Here is a 19,133-nt window from a genome sequence, read left to right as displayed (position 1 = left end):
AAACTTTTGACTGCTGGAAACCTGTCTCGACATTTTCCAAAGCACACAGGCTACCTGCAACTAGCTAAATGCTCTCCAGGTGCAAAGTAGCAAAAAAAAAATAATAATGGTCCTGGCTTTTCTCACCTTGTGGACAGACACCAATTCTCTTTCTACTGGCAGACAACTACTTACTTACACATGTAATTCACAATATTTTGGAAAGGCGTAACTATACTAGAGCTCAATATAAAGGGAAATCTGAATGGAATAGAGCACCTTCCTCATCATGAGTAAGCATCTGTGTGAGGACAAAGATAAGGAGGGATTTGATTTTGGTAATAACTAAGAATAAGTTATTTTTATTTCACTTTAAAATACACTCAACTATCAACCACCCAATCAAACAGAAATACCATACTTCCTACACAGTAGATTAGATTGCTTTGGGGGATAAAAAATATTGCATTCAAACGAAAGTACCAAATTTTCTCATGAAAGATCAAACAAAGGCCAAATATGCCCTAAGAAGATAATTATTTATTATCATTATTTATTAATTACTTCAGTTATGCTAATTGCACTCCAGCTGTCTTGTAGATAAGCAGTTGGAAACAACTCTCATATTTTTATGATTATATTTTAGTTGATGTAGCAATTTGCAGCCATGGACATCAAGAATAAAAAAGAACATTATCAGTCCTGCACAAACAGGGAAACAAAGCAAAGATATGTGAAAGGACTTGCTTAAGGTCAAACATCAGACGGCTAGAGCAGGGCTTGAAAAAATACCTACTTGCGTTACTTCTGAGGCAATAAATACAATTTCAGATACATGACGTTACCTCCTGTCCAGCCAGCCCTCTTCCAATAACTACTTAGCTGCCTGGAAGGGAGGAAGGAAGGAAGGAAGGAAGGAAGGAAGGAATGAACGGTGACTCAGTTGAAGGTCTTGTTGATTCCTCTCGTAAGAGTTACTAACGCTTAAAAAGATACAGCAGCAATATCTTCTGGTCAAAGGGAACTGTAGTCAGTGCACTGAGTGGAAAAGGAAGAGGGTGTGTGTGCTTTTCTGTTTGTAGTGGGTTATGATCGTATACTTCATTATATCCTTTCAACACTTATCCATGCAACTTATCCATCCAACACAATCATATGCAACACTTATCCATGAAACTGAATTGGTCCCATGCAACAGAAGACACCACAACAAGGGGGAAGCACAGACATCAAAACAGAACTCTCCCGTGCAGCATACAAAGGGTTTTGTGTAACTAGTAGTTATTTTTTTGTTGGATTAAAGGAAAAATAAAAGCGGGTGCTAACATTCATGAAATCAGATTATTTCTGAGCATGGTAAAGTATCAGAGAGATTTTTGACCGGAGAGAGCAGCTTCTTTTCCTATGAAAAATTGCTATGAGGTTGGCATGGTTCTAAAAATGCTGAGCAATGGTTATGAGTACTTACAAGCAGATACAAAGGATATCCACCCCTCTCCCCCTTGAATATGTCACATTTGAATGTCATAAAAATCAGCCAAAATTGTAAATTGTGCAATGTACTAAAAGTGGTAAGAGCCTGATGCAGGCCTGGAAAATAGACATCAAGACTATCACTCTTCTGTGGTGTGATTATGAGAAAGCACATTGCCTGTGTCCTTTTCGTCCTCTTCTGTGGTGTTTTTCTTATTCTGTAATTTGTGTATTAGCTGTAGGTTCTGGTGTAGACTGTGGCTAAGACTTGTAAAGGTATTTAGATGCCTGGGTGGCAGCTACTGAAAAACTCTTACGTCTGGCCAGGTGCTTATGATGATATGAATTTATTGATTTTTCTGCCTGGCTGTGTAATTTTTTGTCATTTGTAGTGGTTGTTTTATAAGCAATTTTTCATGGCTGCTATTTATTTCTCTGTGGCTGCCCAGGGGTCACCATCAGGGTAAGGACCCTGTTGCACTGTGGTCTCTACTAACACAATAAAAAAGGCTACCCAAAAATATGACTCCATTTTACTTTTAGTGTAGTAACTCTATATGAAAAGGGTGTGTGTGAGAGGGCAGGGAAGATGGTCCCAGCTAACTGTGGCTCCCTTTTATCAAAAGCTTTAAACAAAGATTTTATTCTCTGAAACCTATATTTGTAATAATTTATGGTTGTGGTTGGACCCCCAAAAATGGAAGATGGTATCTTTAGTATTTTTTACTTTTTTTTTTTTCCACAGCAGGAAAAAATATCTACAAAAAATACAAAGCAGAAGTATCACCAAGTGGTACAGGAGACTGGGAGACAGAATTGACATGTTGGAGGTAAAAAAGTGTGCTCTGACTTCATGGTAATTAGAGGTAGAAAACTCCCAAAACACACTGGCAGAGGATAAAGGGCACAGCCAGGCGGTATGTGCTCTGTTTTGACCGGTATGTGAGTGAGGGACCTGCCTGGTTCAGCCACCTTTTCTTATCTACTTTGCTTCACTGTATGCATGACTCTCATGAAATGTAAAGCCAACAGGAGACCCGTTCCTCTTTCCTGCTGTAACAGTGGAAAACATTAAAGGGTGAGTGAAACGATTTATGCCTGTATAAAACATTTGTCATTAAGAATTCACACTAATAGAGAGCTGTCTGCAGTGCACGAGTAGAGACAAAATGCACTGCTCTATTTTAAAACCAAAGTCAAGACATTTAGATCAGGAGCATATAAAAAGCCTAAATTATGCAAGGTAGTGTAATGGCTGCCTTTTCATAGTATTGACTTTATGCTTTTCTTAAAAAATAGATTCATTGTTTTACTAACTTTTAAACAAAGCTTTACATAAATGTTTTGATTTTCTTTTAAAATGTAAGAAATTATACTTGTGTGCAAGGTTTCTGAATGAAAAGTCAGAATAAGAAGTATTCTTTTTTCTTGTCCACAGAACGACTATAGCAAGGCAAGTAGAGAGACAGAGATTGAATTGAGAGTGACAAAAATTAATTAATTTTCATCATGAGTTAAGTTGATATTTTTCTAAACTGGCATTTAAACCATGATGAAATGCTGCAAAGTGTTAGGAAAATCTGTGGTGAAAACTTTATATGAACATTTAGCATCTACCACGTTATTATGTTCTTGCAAACACTTAAAGAGAAAAAAATTATATACTTGAAACAATCTATTTTATTTCAAATTACAGGAAATTACAAAAGAAAATGTAAACTGACATAGTTTAATGGGCAGATTTTACCCTGCAGTCAAGCAAGGTAAGAGTGCACATAAAACCAGTACGTGAAGAAGACATCACTTTCTAATGTGTGGCAGAACACAAAGAATATGAAAGCATCCAAGGGATTTAACAAAGTCAAGATATCCTTCTTTGATTAAAAACCCCTCTGATTCTTGGATGAAAAGAATTGTTCAGATCTAGCATATTTGATTTTCTTCCAAAAAGAGTGGAGATGGAAAATAGTATTACACAGATTGTTGATGAGATGGATGAAGTATGGGTCATCAGAAAATTAAAGGACCTCTAATTTGTTTTGGGTCAAGTAATATTTAGTACTACAATGAATACCTTTGCACAAGAGGTCAGCATATGTCTATAGGGTTGGGGTTTTTTTTGCCAGTAATATAATGTTGGAAAGGACAGAAAATAATGTATAACAAATGGGATCCCAGTGTGATCGGTCAAAAAATTCCTGGGACTCAGTGGGCAGGGTAAGTATGAATGCCATTGTACAAGGCAATAGTAAACCATTATTGGAATTCATGTGCATAGTTTCGATTATCTGTGTTTAAGAAAGAAGAATTCAGTGTGAAATAAGTAGGGAGAAACTTATTAGCATAACCAGAGAAAGGAACAAGAGAAAATATCTTATGAGAAGAGATGAAGTGAGTTTGTCTTGCTTAACATAGCAATTAAAAGCTGAGACAAAATATGATTGCTCCATAAATACACCAGGGGAGAGTAAATGTTAGGAATGGAAAATAATTAGTTCAGCCAAAGAACAATACTGAAACAAGAATGAATGGCTATAAACAAAAGATGCAAATAAAACTGTTAGGAATTAGAAGATTTCTAACCAACAAAGGTGTGAAAGTCTGAAACAGTAGTCCAGCTGGCAAAAATTCAAACTATTTTCAATAGAGACTTGGACAAATTGACACGGATTATGCATCGTGGTTTTCTGTGACAGCGAGGATCTAAATTCAAGAACCCAGAAGGTCTGTTCCTGTCATGTGCCTAAGGCATCTGGTAATTTTGTGCAGTATAGTAAACATTTACTTTTTCTGAAGTAAAAAGGTCAGCATACATAAAGAAGGTAACAAAGCATATGCAGTTTCGGCCAGCAACAGAAAGCAGACTGGAAATGAGGGCAAAGACCTGAGATGAGCCAGTGGGTGGTAGGGCTAGCGATAGTTTGCCATGTGTTGCATGTATTTAGTGCAATACAAACCAAAGTTAGGGAGAACTACGCTTTTTGAATGCCAACCAGTTCCCACCATGAACTTTATGTGACCTGTAACTGATTTATAAGACACTGCACATAAAATGACTATTAAAGTGGCATTTACGGCAATGAGAAAAGCATCTCGGCACCCTTGAAAGGAGAGGCGTAATACTGAGGAGATGCTGTATGGCACTGTGCAGTGCAGGGTCATGAATGCCATACTGTCATTGAGGCAGACCAAAGTAGAGCAACCTGTACCCAGCATCCTGCACTGTGTCAGAGTCGAGGGTAGTTACAGAAGAGCTATACCAATGGCCTTAATTTCCCCACAGCCCTGTGCCTTGCATTTTCTATTGGTCAGTTTTAGCCAGTTCCCCAGCCGGGATATTTATTTGCTGCCTTTGGCTTGCTCCTGCGTGCCAGCCTGGGCACCTATCCCCATCTGCTAATTAAGAACAAGGATACAGGTGGAACTGTTCTACTCAGATGGGCCATAAATTGCCCTGTTTGAATATCAGGCTTTTTTGCATCACCTACCTCACCTGAAAAGGGGTCTTATCTTTAAAAGAATGATGCTTCCAGTTCTTCAGACTAGTTTTTCTCTTGTTTTGTTTTGTTTTGCTTATAACCTTCATATTGTCCTGGAATATGATGAGAGTTTGCAAATATAGCTCCAAAAACATTTGGGTCAAAACTAACCCCAAAGAAATTTAATGCTTTTACATTTAATTTGATAACTTCTTACTGGCCCCTGGGATGAAGAGATTCCTCACTGTCCTATGCATTTTTTCACATATGGGTAACGCAACATGCTCTCCTAGGGGGCTGTTTTTCAGGAAAGTGATCTTCTGCTAGAAAAGCAAAATAACAACTCAATTAAAAGAAACAACGTAGGTGACACCAGTCTCTCTACCCGGCTAGAAAAATAAAGCAGTGGAACATGTAAGCTGCATTTACACTAGCATATGGGAATTTAAAGAGTATCATGTGGAAAACTCATTGATATGGTAGAATTCCATTTTAGTATGCACTTCTTTAGAAAGAAGTGATGAAGTTATTAAAATTTGTAAGAAAATATATTAATCAGTCGCGTTAAAGCATTCAGTCTGGAGGAACAAATGCTGTCTGGGCAGAAGCAAACAGCAGTGGGAATCATGGTCCCTGGTCTGTCACTGCCTCTTGTCTGATTTTGGAGAAATTACTTATGTCTCAACTAAGTACCCTCATAACAGCTAAACACAAGGAGCACTGCAGGACTTTTCTCTGCAAGTGCCAATGTTAGGTGTCAGAGCGCTGTCAGTATCCCTTGCCCACCGAACAAGTAGGCCCATCCTGAAGCCATACCGCTGCTCTCATTAGCAAGCTGCTCCACGTAATCCTTCTCACTGAAGCCAAGTTCACTGATCGCTCCTTGGAGGGACTTTTAGGGCAGCTAGCATTGCAGGGGTTATCAGCCAAGTGACATATCTGAATGCAGGGGTTGTAAATATTTCTAGCTTTCCACAATAAATTAATAAGAAAGCTCCTTCCTCTCTTACATGTTCATGCCAGGATCAAACACAATCTGACCTTTATCTCTCTAAGCCTCATCCTTTTTTTCTGTTGCAAAACTGACTTGCTTTTTACTTACTTCAGAATAATAACAGCGAGACCCAATTCATTAGTGTCTATGCTGGGATGAGAGGAGCTACAGAAGTAAGCAGAGTATCTTTTTCATTAGAATTATAGGACAATGTCATTAAAAGAGTTTTCTGAAAACAGTTTAATTCACCACAGGCTTTCTGGGGCAACAGTCCTGAGAATCTGATACAAACTAGTGATGGTAGATGCTTCTTCCCAAATTCTCAGGAACATGCACCTTCCAAAATTTGCTTTCAGGAATACATTTCATCCAAAAACTTGAGATTACTCTTGATCAGAAAATTCAAATGGGGTCTATTTGACAAATACCTCACGGGTATGAAATAGTTGGGTTTTCATAGATGTAACTCTCCAGAGTCTTCAACCCACATCTCATAAGCATGAGCATACTTTTGCTCATTTGAGCCTAGTCAGATATGTTGATATTCAGCCAGATTTTAGGTAGCCCCCTGCCTGATGCAGAGTTTCAAAGTAGGATCCTGGAGGCCTATTTCCCTGCACCTCAATGGCTCTAGCCAGACTTCATTATGCAAAGCTACCATTTCCAGGGAGGAGTGACTGCAAAGAAGACCTGAATTGGGAGGGGAGCTGAGAGTCTTCAAGAATTCTAAATGAAATTCTTGACATGTTTCGTTTGGCAACACTCAACCCTGAAGTGCTTAAAAAAAGAACATTAGGATTGCTGGTGAAGAGCTGGAGGATCCATGTTCCTGTTGGCTGACATACAGGCTGCTGTTTATCTCTCTTTCATGTATGCTAGGTGTGCTCCCAACATCTGAGACAAGGGGACAGAGGTAAAGGCAAAGGGTGAAACAGGGCAATGGCCAGCTAAAATGGTTAGCTGTAGCGAGTGAGTCTCTTATGGCAGATACGTGTATCTGATGGGCCACGCAGCTTATTTCACTTCATAGAAGTACTGCGTACTACAGCCAACTCCCCACCACCTCTCAGAGCAAGTGCCAGCTCTACTGCACATACACCGTATAGTTATATGGAGAGCAGACACTAAATTTCATAGGGACTTTCAGGTACATACTGTGGGGGGCAAATGAGGGGCTTTGAGAAAGATGCCAAACAGTTCTTCAAAATGACATTCAAACTTTTTGGTGGATTCCTTTTATGAAAGGCACTGACAACAAACTGTCTGAGACTGTTGCCCTGGCAGGCTTTGTAGACAGCAGGTTACATACCTCTGGGTCCTAAAAGGTAGGTCAAGGTTAAAGAAGGAAAAAAAAAAAAAAGCATATGGTGAGGGGAGAGGGGGGTTGTATAAATGAAAAAATGGTGTTCACAATGGTGTTTATATAGAAAGACTGGATTTTAGGTTAAACCTTCCCAAAACTGTATAGGAAAGCTGAAAAGAGAAAACATCTTTTTTTTTTTCTCTCTCTAAAAAACAGTTCCAATTTTAAAAACATCTGAAAATTTAGGCCAGAGATGTATGGTTTCTGCTAGCACTGCTTTAAAGAAAAATTTATACCTTATCCAACTACCTCCTTTCTAAGCAAACCTAGTTGTTGTCAGCTGACCAGCCAGCTATAAAAATAATGGGGTTCTGTAGATTTACTGATGTATGTAAAAACTGAGGCTTCAGGTAATTCTACATCTCTGCCAACTGTTCCGTGAATGGTGACAAGTATGAGCCTGCCAGAGGAGCTGCTTGATAAATGGAATAACTAAAGACTTCAGCCACATTCATAGTAGCATTTTATCACTGTTTTTTTCATGACAGTCTTCCTTGTCAGCTGTTTGGAAAAACTACTTCTTAAATCAGAGAAACATATTCTTCCCTTCCTTCCTGTGTTCCCCCTCTCCTCAGAGATGGCAATCTGAGGCTTTGCTGAAGGCACATGAGGTTGCTCTTTAAGATATGCAAATTCCACCTCCTTTTCTTATAAATCTAGAGAGTTAGAAAACAATCTGTGCAGTTATTAGACCTTAAGAAGCTCCAAGACAGCACACCAATAAAATAATTTAATAAGCATTCCTAGTGACAACTCCTGTTCTCAGAATAAAACATACAATAGCAAGCTCCTTTCCAAAGACTGGAAGATAAGAATTTTCATAGACTGAATGATTTGTTGCCCTAATACATTCACCAAGTGCAGCAAGCTGATTAAAATACTGGATATTGTAGAATTTTTCAGTTCCTGGTCTGTAGAGCTAAGCTTATGCATCACTAACCATTTAAGAGTCATAAAATAAACGTGTAATTCAGAAAAGAGAACGAGTTTCTTTTTGTTACTAAACCCACAGTATTCAACTCTTTTTGTGCTGTGACTGGTAGAACATTTAAGTCACAGAAAGGCCTGTTTTGTGGGGCTCTGAAAATTTCAAGCAATAGTTTCCAGGAAAGAAAAGGTAGAGTGGATGCAATTATATCAAACAAACTGCTTTGTATTTTTTAGCAAATACAGTCAGGATAGTTTTAATCAAGAGTATTTCACTACTTTAAACAGTAATAGTATGTTTGACCTCACAGACTGGTTTTACAGATAATATTTCAATTTCTGCCATCAAGAATGTGTAATCTAAGATTTAGATTAAGGGACATGAGGCAGAGGTTGAATTTCTGCATATGCCAGATCACAGCAAAATCAGTAGATCTTAAGTACAGGCTTAAAACTAAACTACTGTTTAATGATATTCTGGGTACACTGCCACGTGCTTTCTTGAACTGATGCATCTCTTCAGCGAGCTGCTGCACCATGATTCTTATTTAAACCGTGTTGAGTTCAAAAGAATTACAGTCACTGTCAAGTCACCTTTATTCACTGTTATTGTCACCTTTCACCTAAGTGAACAGCATGGCTGGTCTGATAACTACAGTGCCTGAGAACACCTACCATACAGTAGAAGAGCAAGAAGCTCTGGAGATGCCCACCTCAGCTGACTGTATGTAGTACTTAAGTTCAAAGTGAAGTTAGAAATAGCTGCCACTTTATTATTAAAGGACCATGCCCCTTGTTAATACAAATGAGACTATTCCCTGTGACTCAATAGCAGCTATTTTGATTTGTACCAGTGTAGATTACAGAAGATTGGGATTAAGCAACATCAACTAAATTCCTTGTAGAAAGAGGGAAAGAAGCTCTTGCCCACTTGGAACTTGCACATTACAATTACCTGGATGGAAAATTTAGTTACATTTTAAAGGGGCCTCCTGGTCATTTCTAAAATTCCACATTCTAATTTGTGTGTTCATACTTTGGGAAGTGTCGAAAGTGGCATTTTGTTTTAAAATTAGATGTGGGTGTGTCAATGACATTGAATCTACATAAAAATACGTTATTTGGGGTATGCAAACAATTTCTTCTCTTTCGACATTAGTGACTCTTGATGTTGACTTTTGTGCATCAGTATTTAGAGCTGGGTCCTTGGCATCCATGAGTCGCTCCTGCAGCAAAAGGAAGCACAAATGCTTTTTCCTGGTGCTGGAGTGCAGAGAGGCAGCCTGCTGCGCTCGTGTAACCTTGCTGCTGTAATGTGCCGCTAGAGGCTGTTAATAACAGCTGCACGTACCACAGCAGGACTGTCACCGCTCCCATTTACGGCAGGGTAAACTGGGTCAAGGGATAACAAAGGAAACATAAAACATTCCCCCTCTCCCCTGCTAATTCAACTGCTTTGATTTCACTGTGCAGAATTCAGGTACAGCTGAGGATTTCGGCACCTTCCTTGGAAAGTTTGCCCCTGGGACATTAAAAATGGTTTAAATAATAAAATTAACTTGCCTCTTGACACCATTATGCCCTCTTTTTCAGATCAGCGATTTTATTAACAGATAATGCTGATAAAAATTTATTTTTATGAGATCTTTTAGGGCTTTTAAATATCATATGCAAGTTTTCAGCTCTTTGGCTCCTTACAGTGCTGATTAGGATGGTCTCTCTTTTTTCTTTCTTTCACCTTTTTCCAAAACAACCATGAGATGAAATAGAAAAATGCACAGAGTTGAAGGCACACACTTTAAAGAAATAAATCTGGCACGCAGTTTTGAAAAATCTTTTCAGGTCAGTGTGATTTTTATAACTGATGGTACCAGTTCTAACCTTCTTTGTATCTCTCCCCTCAATAAACAACCCAAATATACTTCAAGTGCTCCTCACACAGAAAGCAACTTGAAAATACATCAAGCGGCTTGATTTGGAAGTTTTTTGCAGAATTTAGTGAGCTTACACATTTTACTGGACAATACACTTTTCCTGAAACTTAGTATCTGACATGAATCCGCTTCAGGTGCCGAGAAGAGTGATCGGAAGCACATACTTACATTTCAGCTCCAGTTTGATGAAATCAGTGTTGCCCAGATTCTCAAGAAACACCCCATCGGAGGCTGATGTTTTGAAATAGAAAGAGATGTCTGCACTGGTTTCCCCTTGGAAGGTGGAGAAGTGAAGGTAGGATGACGAAGTAACAAAAGAAGCCGCGTTCCAGTAGTTCCCTGCATGGAACAGACAGGAAAGATAAATGTTTCAGTGCTCCCTAAAGATGTTTGAAAAGTTGAAGCTTTTAATGTCAATATATGCTACAGTGTTCCCTATACTGAAAAAAACCCGAGCGCCTTGATTCTAGGACTTCCTTTTTGTTTTTCGGGATACAGCTTGTCAGGTTTCAGAAGGCAGAGCAAGTTAATGGTACATTTATCTTCAAGTTCCTAATTTATCATATTCATTCATACACAAATGTGTTGCTACTACATGTTTAGATTAGTAACACTGAATTAATGGGAGATGGGCAAAACACTACTTTGGTGACTGCCTCACCTCAGGCACGTGTTTTGCTTTCATACATTGCCTCACATGTAACTTACCTGTCTTCAAATTTACTCTACACAACTACACCCATTTCTTCTGAAAATGTAGCCATGTCTATTACAAGTCTATTAATATATATCACTAGAAAAATTTAATAAATGAAGCTAAGCAATACAGGCACAATTAACATATGCCCCTAATAGTCCCCTAATATATTTCCACTGGAGGAATATCTTAATTAATTAATAATATTCAAGAACTAGAACAGTACTTTAGCTAGCAAGCCAGTCAACATTCTGTGCAAGGTAGCATTACATTGCAAAGACAAAAAAAATCGTAAGATACAGGAGAGATGGTAAGCTAATGAGAGACTGAAACAGCTAATTCTACTTTCATCAGGATGCTTATGTATCCAGATTCAGAAATTTATTAAAATATCACTCATTAACACACCACAGCTGAGCCCTTAGTATTCCAGCTAATAAACACAATAGGAACTACTTTCTATTCCAGTCAAAACTCCCGGAGATCAGTTTTCCATTATTTGATTACTGAACTAGGTGATAATGCTATTATTTCTCTGGTTAGCACTGGATGAATATGAATGAGCATGCTGAAGCTCCAGAAGCTCAACACTGCTTATATATAACACCACTGGCCCACACCCAAGTTCGAAGTGTTATAATTTGTGTAATTTATTAATCTCTATTCAAATTTAAATTGAACATCTGAATTAACAGAAGAAGGCTTTAGGTTTAAATACATGCATACTATCGCCTTCCATATTTCTATTCCATTGCCTCCATTTAGTTCTGCCTCTCTCAAGAATGCAGAATGAGAGGCTTTGGAAAAAGAAGCAGCTTTCCATTTACTTTAAAGTATCCCAGGAGGAACATTGTAACTGAGATTTTGTGTGTATGTGTGTACGTGCACATGTGAGCAGTGAAAAGTGGATGAAATGGGCATTCATAACAGAGATAAATAGCTTTGTGAATTAACCAGTTAGATTAGGTTTTTAACATGTATTACTATTTACTCTGTTTAGACAAACTGCTAATTTTCAGATTGAATATTATTAATGATTTCTACAGAAATGTCAACAATCTTCAAATCATAAACAAGCTTGGGCAAGAAAAGTCTGCTAATTAATTGCAAGGTCTTTCTCTGAAAACGTACCTAGTGGTAAAGTATCACAGATAAAAAAGGTCTAGAATTTTTTTTCATTCATGGTCTCAGGTCTCTTTCCACCTCTCACTTTTCAGAGTGCTTCCTCAATATTAGGGTTGCTTAAGGTCTAGGTGTATGACCGCTTTGTCAATAATCTGTTAGTACAGGCTTCAAATTGACTACACTATACACTTTCCTACTTGCAGATCCACCCTGACATCTACATTTCCTTCTCCTGGGAGCTACAGGTATGCTAGATGCTGGCAGGCTCTCAAAACAGGTTTTACTCTACTTGCTGAATAAACTCACATCAAATAAGCAGGACTTAGACAAAAAGTCAAGAATATATTAACGCAAGCCTTGTTAAGGAGCTAATTCAGCTGCCCTGAATCACCCTGTAGAAATGCTCTCATGTCTTTATAAATTAAGTATTTTAGTCTTTACATTCTTGGAATATTACCCGATTTATAAGCCTACAGCACAAAGAACACACGACAACGAAAAGAGCTGTCAGAGCTACAGGGAACCCACTATGAAATTCAAGCAGTAATGGAGAGAAACATCTCTTCAGTGGGAAAGACTCCCCAGCCACCTCACTACCCAAAATGAGACCAAGGTGAGTATGCAGCTGTGTCACCCTTCAGCCAAATTATGCGGCAGCAATGGGCTCTGCTGTCAGGCTTCCTCCTCTGGCCGGGGATGCTGGTTGCAGACCAGCCTTCCTGCCAGCATCATCCAGCCATCAGTCACTGCATGCAAGTCCTGCATTCACACCATACTTACACGTTCTCTGAGCCTCACACACCTCAAGAACTGCAAGTCAGACACCTGTCTTAACTAATCACTTCCACTGATGCATTGACAATGGCTGTGTTGGCAGGATCATATTTTTGGTTTATTTTGTCAAGTCCTGGGGCAATGAGACCCTTGTCCCTTAACTGCAGCCTCCACTGCAATACAGTATATTATTATTATTACTACTGCAATTAAGTAAATGAGTAGGAACTACTATATGAAACAGCTATGTATTTTGTAATATTTTATTTATAGCTTTTTAATTATCTTGCAAACTTGAAAGCATTAAATGTAATTTAACATAGACTCAGTCTGCAATGCTGCGACACTCTGTGTTAGATCCATAACCATAACAGCAAATAACTACAGTGCAGGTTTGCCTTTACAGGGAATGAATTTTCAGTTGTATGTGACCATTCCTTTGTATAGCCAGAGGAGGAGATTTCACTTTTTTAGTTTTTAAAGTAAAATATAGATTTCAGAGTTTTTAGGACTGATATTGGTTGCGGGTTTATCCAACAGGGTTCAGCCACACGGCTAAGATTTCAAACCATCACCACAGTACACTTACAACTACAGGGCCAGATAGGCTGATGGGTTCATATTGAAATGCATGTCACCATTTTCTTGAAACAAAATCAATAATTTTTTCTTTAGTGCTATGTCTAGCCTACTGAAGAGGTCCATCACTAAGGATTTTACATTTCATTCGGAATGCTGTGATTTGACTCTGCAGAAAGCCTTGGCTGCAGATGCTACTGGTGAGAGGACAAATACAAACAGTGCAGATTGAATGGGAAAACCTGCAGCTTGAGAGAGACATTTTCAAAGACTATTCATAACAAATTCCTATAAAGATAAAATCATGTTTTTGCACATCAGTATACATTCATTGCAAAACACTTTCAGGGGAATAGACATTTTATTAAGAGTACAATGGAAATGTTTTGCTAAACAGACATAACAATTTTTATCATAAAATGGTATCTTTTGATAAGAATGGGGCTGCCTAAGGAAATTTTGAATAAAAATCCACTTTACGCACATTATTATTGTTGCTTGCTAGGAACTTTTGTCCGTCACTCTGCCTCAAAATTTCTTTGGCACATTGTCACACTCCTTTCCTCAAATGGTTTGAACATATTGATCCTACAGGCATTTTTCTTCCACTTTAGGCTGAGCAAGCAGTAGATGGAGGAGACTGGGACTGGGACAAACCACAGGGCAGGTGTTATGACGGCAGGGATACCAAACTAATAGGAGGTGAGAAAGGAAGTTTATTTAGAACGAACACTCTAAATGTTAAGTTTGTAATCCAGCCTGTCAATAATTATTGTGTCATGATTATTGCCTAGGAGTAACTGGACCTTACAAAATGGTATGCCTATGGGACATGACTGAGAACGTCTTGCAAGAAATGTTCTGCTTTGTAAGAAGGTCACTCAAGCTAGGAGGGATAGTATTTTTCAGGGACACAGTAGGCTTGGAAACATTAAGATGGGGAAGGCAGAAGGCTTCTCTATTGAAGACTGGAAGAAAGAGGTGCTCAGAGACACAGCATCCCTTTCTTTGCCCTTTCTCCCTCCAGATAGCTAAAGTACCATAAAAGCTAAGGGGGACTTTTATTGTATAGTCTGAAATTTAACACTATAATTTTATTTTTGTCTTTGTAACCTCATCTACAATTCTGTAACCAAGACCACAGCTCTCTTGTACAGCTCTGTTGTTTTAAGCTTGCTTAGAGTTCAAATTTGATTTAAGCCAATTAAACAGGTACAGAGCACATTGCTGTCATGGAAGCACAAATACAAATAAATCAAGACACCAGACAAGCCTTTTCAGTTCTTTGCAACCCAAGACAAATGTGGAGATCGCCAAAATATGACTGTTTCTCACAAAGTAGCATGTTTCTGGTGACAGCATCAAGCCTCAGGACACAGGGCAAAAAGAGGCAGGCAAGAGAAGAGCTGACTGCAGCCCCAGAGTAAAGTCTGTCCTGGATGTCTGCCTGGATCCAAGCAGGGGTCAGTGTAATAGTTGTGCCACAGGTGCTTCAGTGGACCACGTAACACTTCATGATTCTGTTTTCCAGTTGTATCAAGGTTGCTCATAGCTCTGGTTATCTGCTGTGGAAATTAAAATCCAACTCATTAAGCTCCTGCAAAACAGCCTTACCTATTTCTCATTAGTTTTGCTAACCCTGAGTTACTGTCTTCTTTGTAATTTGTATGGTACAAAGATTCTCTTCTACTGTTCCATTAAGACTGTCTTAGACAGCACACTGCACTATAATTACAAAGGTATGATTTTTACATGAAGTGTGATAGTCTGTAGCCACAAGAAATCACCCAGACTACAAAGATTAATGAGAAGGGACACCTTAAATCTCAGATAAAATACTGAAGACTTTTTCCCGTGAAGTCCCAGCTCAGGGAGGAAGAAGGAGATGGCTGCTGTAATACTGACAAGGACAAATTCACCTCATCCTGAGTTATGCAACATGGACTGACGTCTTTTTATGTGTGGCAGCTCTGTAACTTGATAACACAGAGGCACCAGGCTTATAGCAATCAGCATTTCAGCTTCTCCCTTGCAATATTTTTGTCCAGAACTCCCTTGCTAGCTCCCATCAATATCTTCTTTCTTAGCATGATTGAAATTCATGCTTTAACACCATCAATTTCACTTTTACATTTAAACCCCATTGAAATGGATAATGGCAATAGCAGAACTGTAAAAGACGTCAGTGCTTTTAGCCCTGCTAGGCAATAGTACCAGAGAACGAATGCTGCAATGTCAGGCAGATCTTATGTATTACAATAGACCAAAAACCTCCAGGGCCCTCATCTGCAGCAAAACAGATTTTCTATCAAAACCATTATGTGAATAAAATGTAAGAATAGTCTCCTATTTCAGAGAAGATGGATGTGTGAATGGAAAACTGTTCTGTGCCACAAAGTAATGGACTGAGATTATCCATACAATTATGCTCAACAAATCAAGTTTTTTTCTTTTCCTTTCTTCTTTTTCCATTCTGGGAGTGAGGAATCTACTCATGCACCCTCAGAGCAGTTTGGGTATCAGTACAGCAACAATCACAGCTTTGATTCAAGTCTTCAGACCTGCATCATGAGTGGAATTGGCCCTAACAACATCCAAACTCGCTGCTGGACTTTATCCAACCTCATTGTCAGTGAAAAAAGTGGGGAGAAGGAGGAAAGATATTCCAATCAAAAAAGAATGTCACAAGTTATTTGGGAAACAAAAGAAAAGTCAAAGAAAATTGGCAGTGCTTCTCGCAGTGAGTTGTACCTTATTTTGAAAAGTGTAACTGCAACCTCGAAGCAAGGCAAGCCCTCTTCTGTCAACAGCACTAATCTGAGTGGGGTGGAGAGCACAGCTTCAGTCTGAGCAGGAGGTGTGTGTGTTGCGGGGAGAGGAGAGCCAGGATGGCAAGTCATCGCCATCCTAAGTACTTTGCTGGGAGGACTACAATGTTGGTGGTTTCTTCTTCCTTGCTGAAGGATCTGCTTGGTGTCATTTTTTGTTGTGCTAACATGCATATACACCTTTGCTCTTCACTGGTCTGCAACTCCATGCCACAATTACTGTATGTTTTACTATACTACATTTAATACACTTAATGTTTATATAATTTACTATATATGATAAGTTTTGCATATCTTCTTTGATTTCTTTGGTATCCCTGAACTAATTTTCACCCAGTTCCATTCCTGAATTTATTTGATCCTTGGTGAGCTGTTTATGGCCCTGGAGTCCCCTGGAGTATCAGTCAGTGCCCAGTGTTGTATCATCCTATGCCTGTGCTCCACTGACCTGCATCCCATGTTCCCACTTTTCAAGGCCATTGCTGTCATACCAGGTGTGCATTGCTCTGCATTGCATTATTATGTTAGTCATCAATATCTCATTCTGCACAAAGTAACTACTTTTTACTAGTATCTATATAACAAAGTGGTTATAATATAAGATAAACAAAACTAAAACAAACTAGGCATAGCCCCCCGTCATTAAAAACAAAAAAGGTGTTTCAGCTAAACCAAGTAAAACAAAGCTTGAGGCAGGGGACAAAAGAGTGCAAGCCTGGCAAACCTGTGGCCTTGATCCTCAGTGCAATATCCACAGACTGAAACTAGAAATAACAATATTGTATTTCTTGGGCTGCAGGTTTACAATTTATAAACACCATGGCAGAACACCATTTGAAAAGAAGCATGTAAATTACTACTTAATTTAAAATTAAGATGGTAGTGTCCTGATTTACTTAATCGAAACATAAATCAAGAAAAATCAACTTAAATGGAATTGCTACACAAGATTTTGGCTTAATAGAGGAAAAGTCCTTTGACAACACACAAGAAAAATAATCCCCAAGTCAACAGAAGAAGAGTGTATTAACACTGCATAACAGCAAACTGAATTACACCCTTTCAGGCTAAATAAAAATATAGGTTAGATTTCAATTTTCGAGATAAAACTAGCTCTGTATCTTTCAACAAAATAAAAAATGGCTGGAAGTCCAGAACAAAACCTGCTGAGAATATCAACATGTCTAAAGATGAGTTCTGAGTTAGCAGAACAGAAAAGTTAGCTCTGCTGTGGTGACGGTCACATTGAAGACAATTCAGATTTTAAAGGATAAATGCTAGGTTTTAAAAAAAAAATATTTTTTTTACAATTACCTGAACTCTAGTAGGCTGTAGCATTGTAATAGAATGCATTGAGATGAGATGAGATGAGATGAGATGAGATGAGATGAGATGAGATGAGATGAGATGAGATGGGAAGGGAAGGGAAGGGAAGGGAAGGGAAGGGAAGGGAAGGAAAGGGAAGGGAAGGGAAGGGAAGGGAAGGGAAGATGTAAGGAGTGATGGAAATCACTTTTGCCCTGATGATGAGCTGGGAAGGGAAGGGAAGGGAAGGGAAGGGAAGCAGACTAATTCAGTTGGAAGGGATGTAGAATGATCATCTAGTCCAACTACCTGACCAATTTAGGGCTGACGAAAAGTTAAAGCATGTTGTTAAGAGTGTTGTCCGGATGCCACTTAAACATTGACAGGCATGGGGCATCAGCCACATCTCCAGGAATTGCGTTCCAAGATTTTACCACCTTCTCGGTAAAGAAATGTTTCCTCATGTCAAGTCCAAACCTCCCCTGATGGACACAGCTTTGAGCTATTCCCACACATCCTGGCACTGGATCCCAGGGAGAAGAAATTAGCACCTCCGTCTCCACTTCCCCTCCTCAACAAGCTGTAGAGAGCAATGAGGTTGCCCCTGAGCCTCCTTCTCTCCAAACTAGATAAGCCTGAATTTCTTAGCTGCTTCTCGTATGATGTGTATTCCAGGCCTTTCCCCAGCTTTGTCGCCCTCCTCTGGACACATTCAAGGACCTTCAAATCCTTCTTAAATGGCAAGGCCCAGAAATGCACACAATGCTCAAGGTGAGGCTGCACCAACGCTGAATACAATGGAGTAATCACCTCTCTGAACCAGCTGGTTATGCAGTGTTCGATGCACCCCGGGATGTGGTTTGCCCTCTTGGCTGCCAGGGCACACTGCCAACTCCTGTTGAGCCTCCTGTCAACCAGCACCCACAGACCCCTTTCTGCAGGGCTGCTCTCCAGCCACCCCTCTCTCAATTTAGACTTGTGCCTGGCGTTTCTCTGTCCTAGGGGCAGAATACAGCATTTCGACTTGTTCAATTTCATCCCATTAATCATAGCCTAATGATCCAATCCATCAAGATCTCTCTGAAAGGCCTCTTGTCCCTCAAGAGGGTCAACAGCACCTCCCAGTTTGGTATCATCAGCAAACTTGCTAATGGTGCATTCAACTCCTGCATCCAAATCATTGGTAAATATATTGAACAGAACTGGCCCTAGAATTGAGCCCTGAGGAACAGTACTGGTGACCAGTCCCCAGCCAGATGTAGCCCCATTCACTACAACCCTTTGAGCCCTGATGTTCAGCCAGTTCTTCACCCAGTGCGCCGTGAACCTGCTCATCCCACAATTAGTTAATTTGTCCAAAAGGAAGCTGGGAGGTACAGTATCAAAAGCCTTAATAAAATCCACAAACACTAGACCCACTGCCTTCCCTTCACCCACTAAGCAGGTGACCTTATCGTAAAAAGATATCAAATTACTTAAACATGACTTTCCCTTTGTGACTCCATGTTGACTGTGCCTCATGATTGCATTATTCTTTTAATGCCTTTCAAGAGTACCCACTATAATCTTCATAATTTTTTCCAGTAACTGAGGGACTAACAGGTTTATAGTTTCCTGAGTCTTTCCTCATGTCCTTTTTGCAGTTTGAAATAACTGGCTAGCTTCCAGTCAGCAGG

The 19,133-nt window shown here is 39.3% G+C and overlaps 1 protein-coding gene across 1 annotated transcript in view; it reads right to left on the bottom strand.

Annotated features, from left to right (window-relative positions):
- CNTNAP2 (contactin associated protein-like 2) overlaps nt 1-19,133 on the bottom strand; it is a 335,871-nt gene that overhangs the window by 103,879 nt on the left and 212,859 nt on the right. The window contains exon 6 of the mRNA XM_009895048.1: nt 10,318-10,488. Coding sequence (XP_009893350.1) covers nt 10,318-10,488 — 171 coding nt within the window. The remainder of the gene's footprint in view (nt 1-10,317; nt 10,489-19,133) is intronic.

This window comes from Charadrius vociferus, unplaced genomic scaffold (genome assembly GCF_000708025.1).
Source record: "Charadrius vociferus isolate BGI_N301 unplaced genomic scaffold, ASM70802v2 scaffold101, whole genome shotgun sequence".
Classification (NCBI taxonomy): Eukaryota; Metazoa; Chordata; class Aves; order Charadriiformes; family Charadriidae; genus Charadrius; species Charadrius vociferus.
The sequence above is the reverse complement of the archived record's forward strand: the minus strand, read 5'-3'. Positions and strand labels throughout refer to the sequence as shown.